The sequence below is a fragment of the Penaeus japonicus genome, unplaced genomic scaffold, assembly GCF_977035675.1.
Source record: "Penaeus japonicus unplaced genomic scaffold, GWHDUDI00000001_assembly GWHDUDI00000011, whole genome shotgun sequence".
Classification (NCBI taxonomy): domain Eukaryota; kingdom Metazoa; phylum Arthropoda; class Malacostraca; order Decapoda; family Penaeidae; genus Penaeus; species Penaeus japonicus.
This window is the reverse complement of record NW_028234413.1, coordinates 35,212,954-35,227,953: the sequence shown is the minus strand read 5'-3', so window position 1 is coordinate 35,227,953 and position 15,000 is coordinate 35,212,954. Positions and strand designations below refer to the sequence as shown.

At 46.2% G+C, this 15,000-nt stretch overlaps 1 protein-coding gene across 1 annotated transcript in view; it reads left to right on the top strand.

Annotated features, from left to right (window-relative positions):
- LOC147471014 (uncharacterized) overlaps positions 1 to 15,000 on the top strand; it is a 65,235-nt gene that overhangs the window by 20,309 nt on the left and 29,926 nt on the right. Inside the window, exon 3 of the mRNA XM_086541447.1 lies at positions 4,054 to 4,116. Coding sequence (XP_086397573.1) covers positions 4,054 to 4,116 — 63 coding nt within the window. The remainder of the gene's footprint in view (positions 1 to 4,053; positions 4,117 to 15,000) is intronic.

Below are 15,000 nucleotides of genomic sequence, written 5' to 3'. Positions count from 1 at the left end.
GTACACTATAATCATAGGAAGTTGTCAGAAAACAAATGACCAGCATCACTATGATCATATGACGGTGATTGATATCATTTTGATCATTGGAAGTTGTCAGAGAAGAATAGCAATTCTCATTGTACTATTTCCAACATTTCCAACAGTCTTCCGCTGCCGACTATCATCATCATAAAACTGGTGTCACGATCTTCAATATATAAAAAGACTTGTGTTTGCTTTGATATCCGTGTGATATTTAAACTCGAATATTGGATTCCACGGACATAGATGTCTCTTCTTGGAGAGGGGGGTGGGGGTGGAGGGAGAGGGAGAGGGGAGAGGAGAGGAGAGAAGCGAAGGCGACGGGCAGGGGAGAATAGAGACGAAGGATGGAAGAAGAGGAGAAGGGGAGCTGGAAGGAATGGAATGCGATGGAGGAGGGAAGGAGAGAGGGTGAAGGGAGTGGAGAGGAGGAGGAAGAGAAGGGGGAGGGGATAGCCTCTCCATCTTTCTACTCGCAATATGTTTATAGTTTACAGTTCACATCGCAGATATAGATCATCGGGCGAGTCTTGGCCGGTCGCCAAATGAATTAGATGTCGTATCGCTGATGTGGGCGTGCGTTCGCCAGGGACTTGTTTGTATGTGCGCGTGTCTTTCGTTCAGTGTGTGTGTGCGTGTGTGTGTGTGTGTGTGTGTGTGAGTGTGCGTGTGTGTGTTTTTTTTTTTGTGTGTGTGTATGTGTGAGAGAGAGAGAGAGTGTGCGTCTATGTGTGTGCGTGTGTGTGTGTGCGTCTATATGTGTGTGTGTGTACCACTACATCCGCGACATGTATACGAGACAGCAAGGCTCCGTGTGCGCCTCAGGGTCCCGCACGGGCGCCTGGCCCTCGGGAGAGCTTCTTGGTCACATTGGATCTGCCACCTTAAGACAATGGCACGACAGTTACGACAAAAATTATGACCACACCATTTGCGACGACTGGAACGACCGGAGCCACTGGGATAGAGTAGAGTAGGGGGAAGGGGGAAGAGGGGAAAGGAGGGGGCTGGAAGGGAAGAAGGGGACAGGGAGAGAGGGATAGAAGGGGCAGGGAGAGAGGAAAGAGGGGAGGGGGCAGAGGAAGGGAAGATAGGAGGGAGGGGAGGAGGCAGAGGAGGGGAAGATAGGAGGGAGGGGAGGGGGCAGAGGAGGGGAAAGATAGGAGGGAGGGGAGGGGGCAGAGGAGGGGAAAGATAGGAGGGAGGGGGAGCAGGAAGGAAGGAGAAGGGAAAGAGAGAGAGGGAGGGAGGGAGGGAGGGAAAGAGGGAGGAGGGAGGTGGGGGGAAGGAGCTCTGAGAGGAGTGTCATCTTAATGGGGGGGGGGGGGAGAAGCAAGGAGACGTTAGTAAAATGAACCATTGATGTCGCCAGCTCGCGTCTGGTGCAGTGCGGACGTCCGGGCCGCTGTGTGTTTGTGTTTGTTTGTTTCTTTCTTTGCCTCTGTGTGTTTGTTTGTTTGATTATCTGTCTTAGTCCTGTGCGTGTTTGTGTTTGGTTAGGTGCGTGTGCGTTTGTATATTTGTATTTTGGGTTGTATGTGTGTCTATGTTTATGAGTGTTTGTGTTTGTTTGTATGTCTGTGTGTTTATAATTTTGGGTGTTGGTGGATGGGTGAATGTGCGTTTCCTACCATTATGGGACACGTGCGTTTATGTGTATCTGTGTAGAAATAACGTTTTAATAACAAACCCTTAAAAGCTATTTCAATGCAGTGTAATTAGAAAATAAAACTTGCAAGAGGATGGAGAAAATGCAAATGCATTTTAAGAATAACAATACTTGTTAACAAAACTGCTCTCAACTCTCGTTCTCTCTCTCTCTCTCTCTCTCTCTCTCTCTCTCTCTCTCTCTCTCTCTCTCTCTTTTTCTTTTTTCTTTTTTCTTTCTTCCCTCTCCCCTCTCCCCTCCATCATTCCAACCTTCCCTCCCTCCCTCTCGCCCACCCATCCCTCCCCTCCCTCCCTTCCCTCCCTCCCTTCCCTCCCTCCCTCCCTCCCTCCCTCCCTCCCCCTTTTTTAACACTGTTCTAGTTAAAACGAAACCACCATGTTATATAAAATGCCGCCACAGTAGTAGTAGTAATACCATACAAACATCCGGTCGTTCAACGCATCATCTCTTGTGTATTATCGTAAATTTCTGCGGGCTTTATGTCACCATTTTATTCGTTTATGTTTATGTCCTTTACTTATTTTTATATATTCTTTTTTTTTTTTTGGAGGGGTACATCATGCATATTTTTTACCTTTTTTTTGGGGGAGGAGTGGATTGCTGGGATATATGGGTTGTTGTTTTTTCGTTTTCTTTCTTTTTTTTTCTTTTTTCTTCTTTTTGGGGTAGGATATACTCCGTATTCTTCGTCCTAATGGGAAGTAGATAAATTGCTGGGTTCTCTGTGTCTATCTCCCTGTCACTTTCTTTCTTTTTCTCTTTCTCTAACTCTTTCACTCGTTCTCTCTCTTCTCTTCTCTTCTCTCTCTTCTCTCTCTCTTCTCTCTCTTCTCTTCTCTTCTCTTCTCTTCTCTTCTCTTCTCTCTCTCTCTCTCTCTCTCTTCTCTCTCTTCTCTCTCTCTTTCTCTCTCTCTCTCCTCTCTCTCTCTCCCTCACTCTCACACTCTCTCATACTCACTATCACTCTCTCTCCCTCCTAAATTCCCCCCTTGCTTAATTCTTCCTTATAAGGCACGGCCAAAGATTTTTTTTTATTTGTGGGTCATATTATATCACAATGATGAGCCACTAAGAGCAGTTCCGGCGGGTGGTTTATTTGCATAGTGCACAAAGAGTTTGCAAGTGGGTTTATGGCAGCTTAGAGGGGACACTCTTCCTTTCTTCTTTTTTTTCTTCTTCTTCTTCTTTTGTCTCTTTCTGCTCTTTCTTTCTTTCTTCCTTTCTTTACTTTTCGCTCTTTCTCTCTCTCTCTTTCTGTCTTTTTCTTTCTTTCTCTCTCTCTTTCTCTTTCTGTCTTTCTTTCTCTCTCTCTCTTTTTCTGTCTTTCTCTCTCTCTCTCTCTCTCTCTCTCTCTCTCTCTCTCTCTCTCTCTCTCTCTCTCTCTCTCTCTCTCTTTCAAAACCCTCTCCCTCTCATTCTTTATCTCCTGCTCCTTCTCCCTTTCCCTCTCACTCCTCACCTCTCTTTTCCTCGTCTGCTCCCTCTCATTTTCCTCACCCCCCCCCCTTCTTCTTCTTCTTCTATAGTCATCATTCATGTTCTCTCCTCCTCCCCCCCCCCCATATGTCTCCCCCTCTTTTTGTGGAGGGGGAAAAAAGGACACGTAATTCGACATCCGCGTTTCCCTTAACTTTATTACATCATGTAGAGAAATAGGGAGCCGTAATGACATAATGGATTTTTCTTCTTCTTCATCTTCTTCTCTCTTTCTTTTTTTCTTTTTTTTTATCTTTGTTTTTTTTCTCTCTTTCTCTTTCTATCTTTCTTTATCTCTCTTTCTCTCTCTCTCTTTCTCTTTCTCTTCCTCTCTCTCTCTTCCTCTCTCATTCTCTCTCTCTCTCTCTCTCTCTCTCTCTCTCACCAAGCATGGAGTAAAACCGGGTGTTCGAGAGAGAGATGGTGGGGGGGGGGGTGTTGAGGAGATGAAGAAATGCCTTGAATATTGAGATTTCAGCAATATAATTCGCATATTTTGAAAGTCAAGTTGCAATTGCATCGTTTGTCGTTTGTTGCATAGATCCTGAGAGACCGGAACGTTATTTTCGAGCGTAGAAGAACAACACAAAGAATGTTGAACGATTTTTTTTTCGGGAATGAGCGATGGTTTTAGTATGGGTGTGGGAGGAAAGGAAGGGGGGTGGAGGGGGTGGGAAGGAGGAGGGGATGGAGGGGTTGGGGTGGGGGGGTTAATGATAATGGCTTGGCATGTGATACCCGTTGCTAGCCATTACAATTTGCAACAAATTTGTTTCTCTTCTGAACTTTATGAGTTTCATTCTTCTGTGTTTTACGATTTATCTTTTTTCTTTGTCATTATTATTTTCCTATACTCACGCTCACATTTCTTTATTTTTCAGATCGAACAGAGAGACGAAACGATCGCAATGACTATTCTTCTTCGCCGACGATCGAAACTAAAGGTAATTTCCACGATTTTCTCATCTTTTTCTTCACCAAAAAAAAATAATGTGATAAGAAACTAAATGTATAGTGATTTTTCATTAGCTTTCGTGTCTCTTTTTCACTCTTTTTCGTCCATGTCTCATTATCTAAAGAGACGTTAGCGTAGCGATGTGTTGCGATGTCTTTTGTTAATCGTTGAGAGTGTTCTGATGTTATTGGCTAGTTTTTTATTTACTTCAATTTTATGTCCCAATTTTGGCACCAACTGTACGGAAGGACGGTTTTCTTTTTCTGTTCTTTTCGCTCAGTTATTTTCGTGTTTTCTCACTTGTTTTCTTGTTTATCTATTTCTTGCCCAGTTTCTCTTTTGTCTTCTCTTGTCTTGTCTTGTCTTGTCTTCTCCTCTCTTCTTTTCTCTTTTCTTCTCTCTTCTATCTCGTCTCTCGTTCTTTCTCCTTTCTCCTCTTTTTTCTCTCCCCTCTCTCCTTTCTCCCTTTTCAATGTTTGTTTATCCTTCTCTCCTCCTCCTTTCACTTCCCACCTCCTCTTATTCTCCTAAAGTCCACCCCCACCCTCACCCCCACCCTCACCCTCACCCCCAACCTCACCTTCACCCTCACCCTCACCCCCCCCCACCCCCACCACCACCCTTCCACCAATACAGTCGAAGCACCACCCCTCCCGCACATGTCCAACACTGCAAGTCGTTCTACAGTAATTAGTGGAGCGCTTCATCTCTGCCTCTCAACCCTTCCCCTTGCCTCCCTTTCCCCCTCTGTCTGTCTCATCTTCCTCTGCTTTCCCTCTTTCCTCTCTTCCTCCTTTCTCCCTCCTTTTTCTCCACCTTTTCCCTCTTCTATTTTCTCTTTTCCTTCTCTGGTTCCCCTTTCCCCTCTTACTCTTCCTTCCCCCTTTCTCCTTTTCCTTTTCCCCTCCCTCTTTCTCCAATCTCCATTTTCTCCTTTTCCCAATCTCCCTTCCCCTTTCCCTCCTCCCCTTTCCCTTCTCCCCCCCCCCCCATTCCAACCGCCCGTGCCAGTGCCTAAGCCTTCACGAGGGCGTGCAGCTACAGTGTCTCCGCCGACTTCGCTGGACGTCTGCCACGGACTCGTTCGTCTCTTGTCTATGGCTCTCTTTGGCTCTTCATTTGGCTCTTCATTTGGGGGTTGGTCTTCGTCCTCTTGTTTGTCTGTTCTCTTCTTCTTTCTTTCTTTTTCTGTCTTTCTTTCTCTGTTATTTTCTTTCTTTTTCTATTTCTCTCTCTCTCTCTCTCTCTCTCTCTCTCTCTCTCTCTCTCTCTCTCTCTCTCTCTCTCTCTCTCTCTCTCTCTCTCTCTCTCTCTCTCTCTCTCTCTCTCTCTCTTTCTCTCTCTCTCTCTCTCTCACTCACCCTCCTTCCCTCCCTCCCTCCCTCCCTCCTTCCCTCCTTCCCTCCCTCTCTCCCTCACACTCCCCTACACTCCCTCCCTCCCACCTTCCCACTCCCTCCCTCTCTCCCTCCCTCCCACTCCCTCCGTCCGGCTCTGACAGTGTGGCGTATCGCGTTTTGTCAGTTAGTATGTTCCAACATCCTTTCCCTCCTTGGATTCGCCTTAACTATATCCTTTCTCCGGCCTAGCCATTATCCATATTCACTTGACACACGCACACGCACACGCACATGCACACGCACATGCACACGCACACGCACATACACACACACACACACACACCTTTTCCCTCCATCCCCCCCCCTTCTCCCCTCAATCCACACCTACTTTCATCGCCTCTCATTTGACACTCATAAAGACTCACCTTTTCATTTCTTTCTCATTGGCAAACGCTCCTACGCAGAAGCACATTAACATACAGGCGTGCACGCTCAAGCACATACACACACACGCACACGCACACGCACACGCACACGCACACGCACACGCACACGCACACGCACACTTACACACACACACACACACACACACACACACACACACACACACACACACACACACACACACACACACACACATATACACACCTTTCTCCCCTTATGTCTCAAGCACATACCCGCCCTCGTGATACCCCCCCCCCCCACCAGGTATTCCCCACGCTCGTTGCCCATGCCCGCCCACAATGACAGTCGATCGAACGCCGCCCATTTGCCGCCCATTATGTGCTGTTATGTCTCGAGCGAGTCTTTGAGATTCTTTGCTTGTTCTTGTCTCTCTGTTTCCCCTCTTTCTGTTCTCCTTTTTCCTATTCCCCCCTTTTTTTGTCCCGTTTCTCTATTGTTTTTATTATTGGATTTTTTTTTCTTCTGTTTTCTTCCGTTTCTCTTTTATTTTCTTTATTCTTCGTCCTTCTCATCTTCTTTCTTCTGTCTATCTCACTTTTTCTCCTTATTTTTCGATTTTTTTTCTTTCTCTTTCTCATGTCCCTCCTCTCTACCCTCTTCCACCCACCCCTTTCTCTATTCCATCTAAGGGTATTGTGTCCCTCCTGCCCCATCCCCTATCCCCACCCCCACCTCCACCTCCAACCGCACATCCCACCCCCTCCTACCCCCTCCCTCACCCCCCTCGGCGGAGTGAAATATGTGGAATATGTAAATCCGGTGGCAGTTGTCCGCTCACGTCTCCTTTGATACGTTAACTGTGTGAAGGAAAGAGGGAAAATGATCTTGGGAGAGAGAGAGAGAGAGAGAGAGAGAGAGAGAATGAGAGAGAGAGAGAGAGAGAGAGAGAGAGAGAGAGAGAGAGAGAGAGAGAGAGAGAGAGAGAGAGAGAGGATATTGGATTAATGTAATTTCTCTATACTTGCGTCTTCCAACCTTCCCTTCACTAGTTCTCTGTATCCTTATCCATTTTCCTCTATATAACCGTTCTCTTTCACAATTTTCCCTCTCTCTTACCTTCTCCCTCTCCCTCTGTCTCTTTCCCCTACCCTCCCCTTCCCTTCCCCATTTCCCCATTCCCCTCCCTCTTTTTCCCTTCCTCCTCCCCCTTTCCCCTTTCCCCCTTCTCCCCCTCCCCTTTCCCCGCCCAGTCAACTTGTAGAGGAAGAAACTTTTCTTAACGTAGAAGAAAAAAAAATGGGGAGGGGCAGGGGGGGAGGGGGAGGGGGGGTGAAAAATAAAAAGATGGCTGCGAGTAGTTTTCCCTCCAGTGTCCAACTTGTATTGTGCTCGGATATGTAAATCTCTGGTGTCCCACTGGCGCCGTAGAGGAGGGGGAGGAGTGGGGGGAGGGGGAAGGGGAGGAGGAGTGGGGGGAGTGGTGGGAGAGGGGGATAGGCAGGGGCAGGGGCTGTTGAGGGGATAGTGAAGGCGATGGTGATCCCATGATTGATACTGTTGGTATGCAAGTGGTTGATGGTGATCGCGGGGATGGGGTGGAGGGGTGGATAAGTTATGGTGAGGAAGAGGTTCATTAATCGTGGTTAATTAATCGGAGTCGTGGTTAATTGTTTCGCGCGGCTGTAATATGTTGATTACTTTCGATAGGATAATCAGGCGACCAAAAGAACAATCAGTACAGCAAATATTACTCGATGTATCCAGAGCCTTCATAGTCCTCTACATACAGAGAGAGAGGGAGAGGGAGAGGGAGAGAGAGGAGAGAGAGAGAGAGAGAGAGAGAGAGAGAGAGAGAGAGAGAGAGAGAGAGAGAGAGAGAGAGAGAGAAAAAAGACGAAAGAAGGAGTTATAATTTGTTTCTTGTCACTTATAGCCATTATTTAGTTAGTTTCTCTTCTGCTGAAGATGCTTGTGCATTACAGATAGCTATTGGATGAGACTGAATTTTCTCTCTGACGCTTAGGTAAGAGCGAGCACAACCCGCTATGTCTACGTTAGCTTATTCTGCTTCTTTTTAATACTACTGCTACTACTATTATTATTAATGGTGCTTCTACTACCATTGTTACTGCTACCGTTACGATCATCGTAGCAATTACGGTCAATAATACTCTTACTACCACCGCGGCGCCACCATCGCACAGGCAGTAGTATTAATAGTATTAATTTTCATAACAACGCCTCCCCCCCAAAAAAAAAAAAGAGAGGGTGGGGGGTAGCAGGGAGAAAGAGGAAGAGGGGAATAAAATCAAGAATAACAAAAAATCTCCAACGATGGTGATATTAAGCAGTAATCTGGCAGCAGTTCTTCTCCTCCTCCCCCTGTCCCCTTGCCCCCCTCTCCCCCTTTCCCCCTACCCCCCCTACCCGACCGAGTTATTTTAACAAAGCTGAAAAAACAGAAAGGCAACGATAAAACCGCAAGCGTCACCGGGACTTAATAACGCACGCCAACACGGGATACTGTGGCTTGTTGTTGTCGTAGCGGACCCTTGAGCTAAATTGATCTAACTTATGTAAATCTGAGGAGTTTATTCATGCTAATGCCTATGCCTCACCCACTCCCCTTACACCCCCTTAGCCCCCCCTCCCATTATCCTCTCTCCACATCCCCCCTACCTCTCCACCTCCCCCTACCTCTCCACCTCCCCCTACCTCTCCACCTCCCCCCTACCTCTCCACCTCCCCCCCTACCTCTCCACCTCCCCCTACCTCCTCTCCACCTCCTTTCCCCTCACGCCCCTTCCCCTCTGTCTCACGCATCCTCCCCTCCTCCTCCTCCTCTTCCTCCTCTTTCCCCTCATACCCTCACAGTCACCTCCCTCCCCTCGATACCTTAACCCCTCCAAGGGCAAAGTGAGCTACTTTGGCTTGGGAGTTGGTGGGGGTTGGGGATGGGTGGGGTGGGAGATAGGGGGGGGTGTTCAATCTGTGTGCGTGCGTGTATGCATATGGATAATACGTGTGTTTTGTGTGTGTGTGTGTGTGGGTGTGTGTGTAAGTGTGTGTGTGTGTGTGTGTTTCGTAGCGCGTGGTTACATGACTATATCTCCCGTTATGTACGTATGTGTGTGCACCTGCCCATGTGCTTGCAGGCTCTCCAAAATAGTCCCTCTTCCCAGCTGGCTCCGTCGACTTTCCTCTCCCCAGGATCCCCCCAGACGTCCGTATGTCTTGGGGGATCAGACAACGTTGTCAGCGGAGGGCAGATGTCAGGCCACGCCGAGATGGGTGTTTTGTTCTCCTTATCTCTCAGCTTTTTCTGCTTCTTTTTCTGCTTCTGCCTAGCCGAGCGCGGTCCATCTGCTGGCTGGCCCGGATTCTTTAGCCCAGAAGTTTTACATATATATATATATATATATATATATATACACATACACATATACATATACATACATATACATACATAGGTACAGAGAGGATCGATAGTTATTAAGATCTTTAAACTTAACTTCAGTTTTGATGATAAATACTCTTAGGGTTCGAAAATAAACCAACGTCTAGTTAGTTCCCTTTTCGTCACAAGGGAGCTATGTATCTCTTCAAATGTATTTCCTTTTTCTCTTCTCATACCAATCATCTAAGATTATGTGATAAAAATGTGCGCTAAAGAATGCTGTGGGAAGACAAGTTCTTCGGCAACGGCATTCTGTATTTTTCTTTTCGTTTTTTTTCTAATTTTTCTTTCACTTATCAAGAAGAATCATTCATGGAAATCCTCTAGCTGTCGAATAATGTTTGGGAGAACATTGGCATAAACTGGAACGTAAATATTATTCGCAAGTATTATGCAAATATAATTCGGACTGATATACATGAACGTTCAAACTCGGTAACTGCTACGAAGGCCATATCAGTTGTTTACGTGAATGTGTGTCTATTTATTTATTTTTTTCTCCTCTAGGTTTACACTACACTTCACTATGATTATTCCAGTCACTTCTTTCATTCACTTATCTGACCCTGGTCTCGGCAGGACGATAAGATAAGATGAATGTCGAGGGTATGTATGCATGCGGTGGCTCACAGTCCGGCTGATTCGAATTTCGTCCGGGTTCGGAGCTTCTTCAATAGGCTCGGAGTTTCGTCAACGGATTCGGTTAGGGGGCGGGGGGGTGGGGGGGAGGTCAATGGATTCGAAGCTCCTTCAGTGGGTTCGGAGCTTCTTCACAAAGGTTAGCGGGTATTTTTAAAAGGATTCGGATGTGCTTCAATAGATTCGAAGATGTTTTTTTAATGGATTCATGATCGGAATCGCCAGAGGTCTTCTATATTAATTGATGAGACGGTGATATTTTCATATACTTATATATAATGCTTCGTACTGTAATTCGTTATAACTTTTAAGACTTGTAATTCGGTTTGTCTTTGTAATGCGTTATACCGACTAATACATACTTAAAATAAAGGACTGTTAAATGTAAGCTGCTCTAGAAATGTATATAGTTTTTTCTCTTCTTTTTCTTCTTCTTTTTCTTCCTCTTCTCCATCCTCTTCTGGGCAGAAAGAATTTCAAGCAATCACATACTTTGAGGTGATTAAAGAAAAGCTTAGATGATTTCGGCCCAGCAGCGAAATATACCGGGAGTGCGCCCCCCGTTCCCCCGAGAAAATGGCAGCGGGTGCGTGCGTGCGTGCATGCTCGCTCCTTGGAGGTGGCTTGATGTACTATATGGCCAGCTCGGGATTTTTATTTCATTTTATTTTTTTTTTCTTGTTCGAAAGTGTTTCTTTTCTTTCTTTTGTTGATTTAAATGATAGCGGGATCGTTTTATTATGGTGAACATTTCGATTTTTTTTTATTTTAACTAGTTAATTCTCTTGGTCAATTGCACGACATATATTTATATATAAATGTAATTCTCTCCATGTCCTTCCTTATGTCCGTCATTAATATTATTTCAGTTACTTTTACGGGTGACTATTATTTTCCGTCATACCCTCGGCATTATCAACGTGACCATTATACGTTTACGAAAAGCGCCCACAAAGTTTGAAGCTGGATATTGCCTCTAGTTATTACACGGAATGAATGGCGCCGACCAACAGAGCGGATTTCGATTCTCTTTTGTTTTTCCGCGCGGGAGGAAAGAGAGAAAGGGGGGGGGGGGGTAAGGGAGGGAGAAACGGAGAGGGAGAAAAAGAGAAACGGAGAGGGAGAGATTTTGTCTGACTCGTTCATGCGATGTTGGTAGTATTGCCAATGTTTTATTACTGTAATGGTTATCAATTTTTTCACTATTACTGTTAGTATTATACTTCTATCTCAACCGTTATTTTTTTTTTACATGAGTATTTAAATCATCATATTCCAGACCTATCGAGTCTCAACCTCCAATCAGAATAAAACAAAATGAATAATATAAAACAGAAGAAAAACGAAACGCAACAGAAAACGGAAGCAAAACAAAAACAAAAGACACACGCCATGGAAAACGAGCGCTCAAAGCAGCCTTCATTACAAGCCTAGATTCGTCGTAGCAAAATGATACACACGCGTTGCCACAGGTGGGGCTGTGGGGTTATGGGTAAATGGGTAATCACAATTAATCAGTTATTCGGGAAATCATCAATAAATCTGATTGAATTTGCCAGAGTAAGAGTGCTTGGCCAGCCACTACGGCCACTTTGATAAAATGGCCGCGTTGTTGGGCGCTGATCGGCACTGAGCCTTATACTTCTCTTGTGAGCGCTGCTCGCTTATTGTCTTTCCTCTCTCTCTCTTTTCGCTCTGTTTCTCTTTCTCGGTTTTCCCTTTCTGTTGTCTTGTCGTGCTAGTTCTTTCAGTTTTTACTCTATCTTGTTTCTTGTCTCTTTTCCGTTTTGTTTTGTTTTTCTCTCTTTTCTTTTCTTCCCTTCTTCCCTCCTTCCCTCTCTCTATCAGATTGCAAACACACACACACACACACATACACACACACACACACACACACACACACACACACACACACACACACACACACACACACACACACACACACACACACACACACACACACTCACACACCAACGAAACTCCGTTTTTTGTAGCCCAACCCTCTTCCACTCGGCCAGAAGAGCTCACGCAAAGAGGCACAGACGGTTCGGGTTACCATTTAAGCGCCTCTGGAACCTATTGATTGAGGAATCCTGTAGTTTGTAGGGGTTCCGAGCCCATGCGTGGCTGCCGGAAGTCGGAAGCCCCTGTGTATTCGCTGGTGCAGTAACGTGGCGGCTCGGTGAGAGGTTATGGGGTGGGGTGGGATGGGGTAAGGGGGTGGGGGGGTGTTTCTAGGGTTAAGGTGTTGTCGGTTTGAATGTGTTTGTTTGTTTGTTTGTTTGTGTGTTTGGTTGTTTGTGTGTGTTTGGTAAGGAATGTGGGTATGGTTAAGGTGATTTTAGCTGTGAATCTCTGTATGGAGATGTGTGTGTGTGTGTGTGTGAATGCGCGTGTATGTATTTGATAAACTGTGGAATGTGTTATGGTGTAAGAAATTTGTTTGTTTGTTTGATTGTGCTTGTATAACATGCAAGCGTTTTTTGTTGTTGTTTTTTAATGTGTAATTGTGGTAATTGAATATGTTTGTTCGTGTGTGTGGATGTGTCAATGAGTGTGCGTATGTGTGTGTGTGTGTGTGAGTGTGTGCGGGCCGGGCCAGAAGCCTTTTTGTTGCAGCATTGCATCACTAGGTCTTGCCTCATGTGCTCATTGATGGTTACGATAGATGAGTTGTGTGATTTAGGTTCTATTTACTTTTCTTGGGGTAATTTTGCAATACGTTCCGCATTCACTCTGGATGGCCACTCTTCCTCTTCTTCACAAGAACACACACTTAAACAAGCAAACAAACACACACACGCGTTAACGTACTTCCTTTCTCCTACTCTTCTCTCTCTCTCTCTCTCTGTCTATCTATCTATCTATCTATCTCTCTCTCTCTCTCTCTCTCTATCTATCTATCTATCTTTCTCTCTCTCTATCTCTCTCTATCTATATATCTTTCTCTCTCTATTTCTCTCTTTCTCTCTGTCTCTCTCTATCTCTATCTCTCTCGCCCCACATCTCCAATCTTCCTACTCTCCTCCCTTCCCTCCCCCCTCCCCCCTCCCCCCCTCCTCCTCCCCTCCCTTCCTGTAGACTCCACCGCCCCGAGATAACACGTATTGGTTTCCTGTGGCAGGTTTACTCCCCCTCTAGTTATTGTTACAGCACCAACGTTCCTCTCTCTTTCCCTCCTTTTCTCTCATTCTTTCGCTTTCCCTCTCCTTCTTTCTTTCTTTCTTTCTTTCTTTCTCTCTTTTCTTTCTCTCTCTCTCTCTCTCTCTCTCTCTCTCTCTCTCTCTCTCTCTCTCTCTCTCTCTCTCTCTCTCTCTCTCTCTCTCTCTCTCTCTCTCTCTCTCTCTTAAAATTATTATATTGACATTCTTGGTCTTGCGTTTCCTCCTTATCCTGCCTCCTTATCCTACTCCTCTCTTTCCCCTCCTACTTCTCATCCTTCTCAGCCGCATTCTCCTCCTCTTACTCTTCATCTTCCCGTTCTTCCTCCCCCTCCACCACCACCTCATCCCTCATCCCTCCTCCTCCTCCTCCTCCTCCTCCTCCTCCTCCTCCCCCCCTCCTCCCTCCTCCTCCTCCTCCTCCTCCTCCTCCTCCTCCTCCTCCTCCTCCTCCTCCTCCTCCTCTTCCCTCCCCCACTACAGCCATGTCCTTCTCCGTAATCTTCCTCCGCATTGTGGTCCTACTGTCACTCCAAATGCCGAGTTGAACATCATCCCCCTTGCGGTGGCTCTGGCAATCTCTCTCTCTCTCTCTCTCTCTCTCTCTCTCTCTCTCTCTCTCTCTCTCTCTCTCTCTCTCTCTCTCTCTCTCTCTCTCTCTCTCTCTCTCTCTCTCTCTCTCTCTCTCTCTCTCTCTCTCTCTTTCTTTCATTCTCTCTCTATCTATCTATCTATCTATCTATCTATCTATCTATCTCTTTCTCTCTCTATTTGAATATTTGTATGTAATAGCTGTGTGTGTGTGTGTGCGTGCGTATGTGCGTGTGCGCGTGAGACCCAACGGCTGCCGCATCCTGGAGTGTATGTATGTAGGTATGTGTGTATGCAGGGGTCGGGCGGGGAGCGTAGGTGAGGGGTGTGCTGAGGCTGTTCCCGTGATTATGTTATTATTTTTTATCGGGTAATTATCCCACCTCGCGGCGGAGACGAGGCGAGGCAGGCAGTGCCGCTAGAGCCACGAGTGCCACGGCAGTCCGGCACTGCGGGATGGACGTCGGCGGCGGCATTTCGTGGCGGGAAAGGGAAGAGGACTGGGTTATACGGGTGGCATTCAGTAGAGATGGAAGAGGAGGAGGAGGAGGAGGGAGAGAGGAGAAAGAAGAAGTAGAGGGGGAAGAGAGAGAAGAATGAGGAAGAGACAGAAGAGGACTGGTTTATACGGGTGGCATAGAGTAGAAATGGAGGAGGAGGAGGAGGAGGGAGAGAGGAGAAAGAAGAGGAAGAAGACGTAGAGGGGGAAGAAAGAGAAGAACAAGAAGAGAAGAAGGAGGAAGAAACAGAAGAGGAGGTGAAGTAGGTGGCTGTGACGATGATGATGATGATAGCGGAGGAGGAGGAAGAAGAAGAAGTAGAAGTAGAGGGGAAAGAGAGAGAAGAAAAAGAAGAGAAGACACAAAAGAGGAGGTGAAGTAGATGGTGGTGAAGATGATAATAATAGCGGAAGAAGAAGAAGAAGAAGACAAAGAAAAAGAAGAAGAAGAAGCAATAAAGCAAACAAACCCAGCCAAAGAACAGCAGTATATTAGCGCGCGGTGCCATAGTTGAGAGAGTTGCCACATTGTCGCATGGCCGCCGCGTCCGATGCCGCCGCCAGCGAGTCGCCATCGCAGCATCGACATGGTCCTTCCAGATAATTCTCCGAGCCCGCCCACTTCGTACAGGCCCGCACGCGCGCTCGTTACACGCCTAAGAAACGAGGGAGAACGAGACACGGGGAAAATCGGGAAGGCCTAGAATGGATCCAGATTTTTTTTCCTTTTTTTTTTTTTCTTCCTTTTTCTTCTTATTGTTGTTTTGGTTGTTGTTGTTTT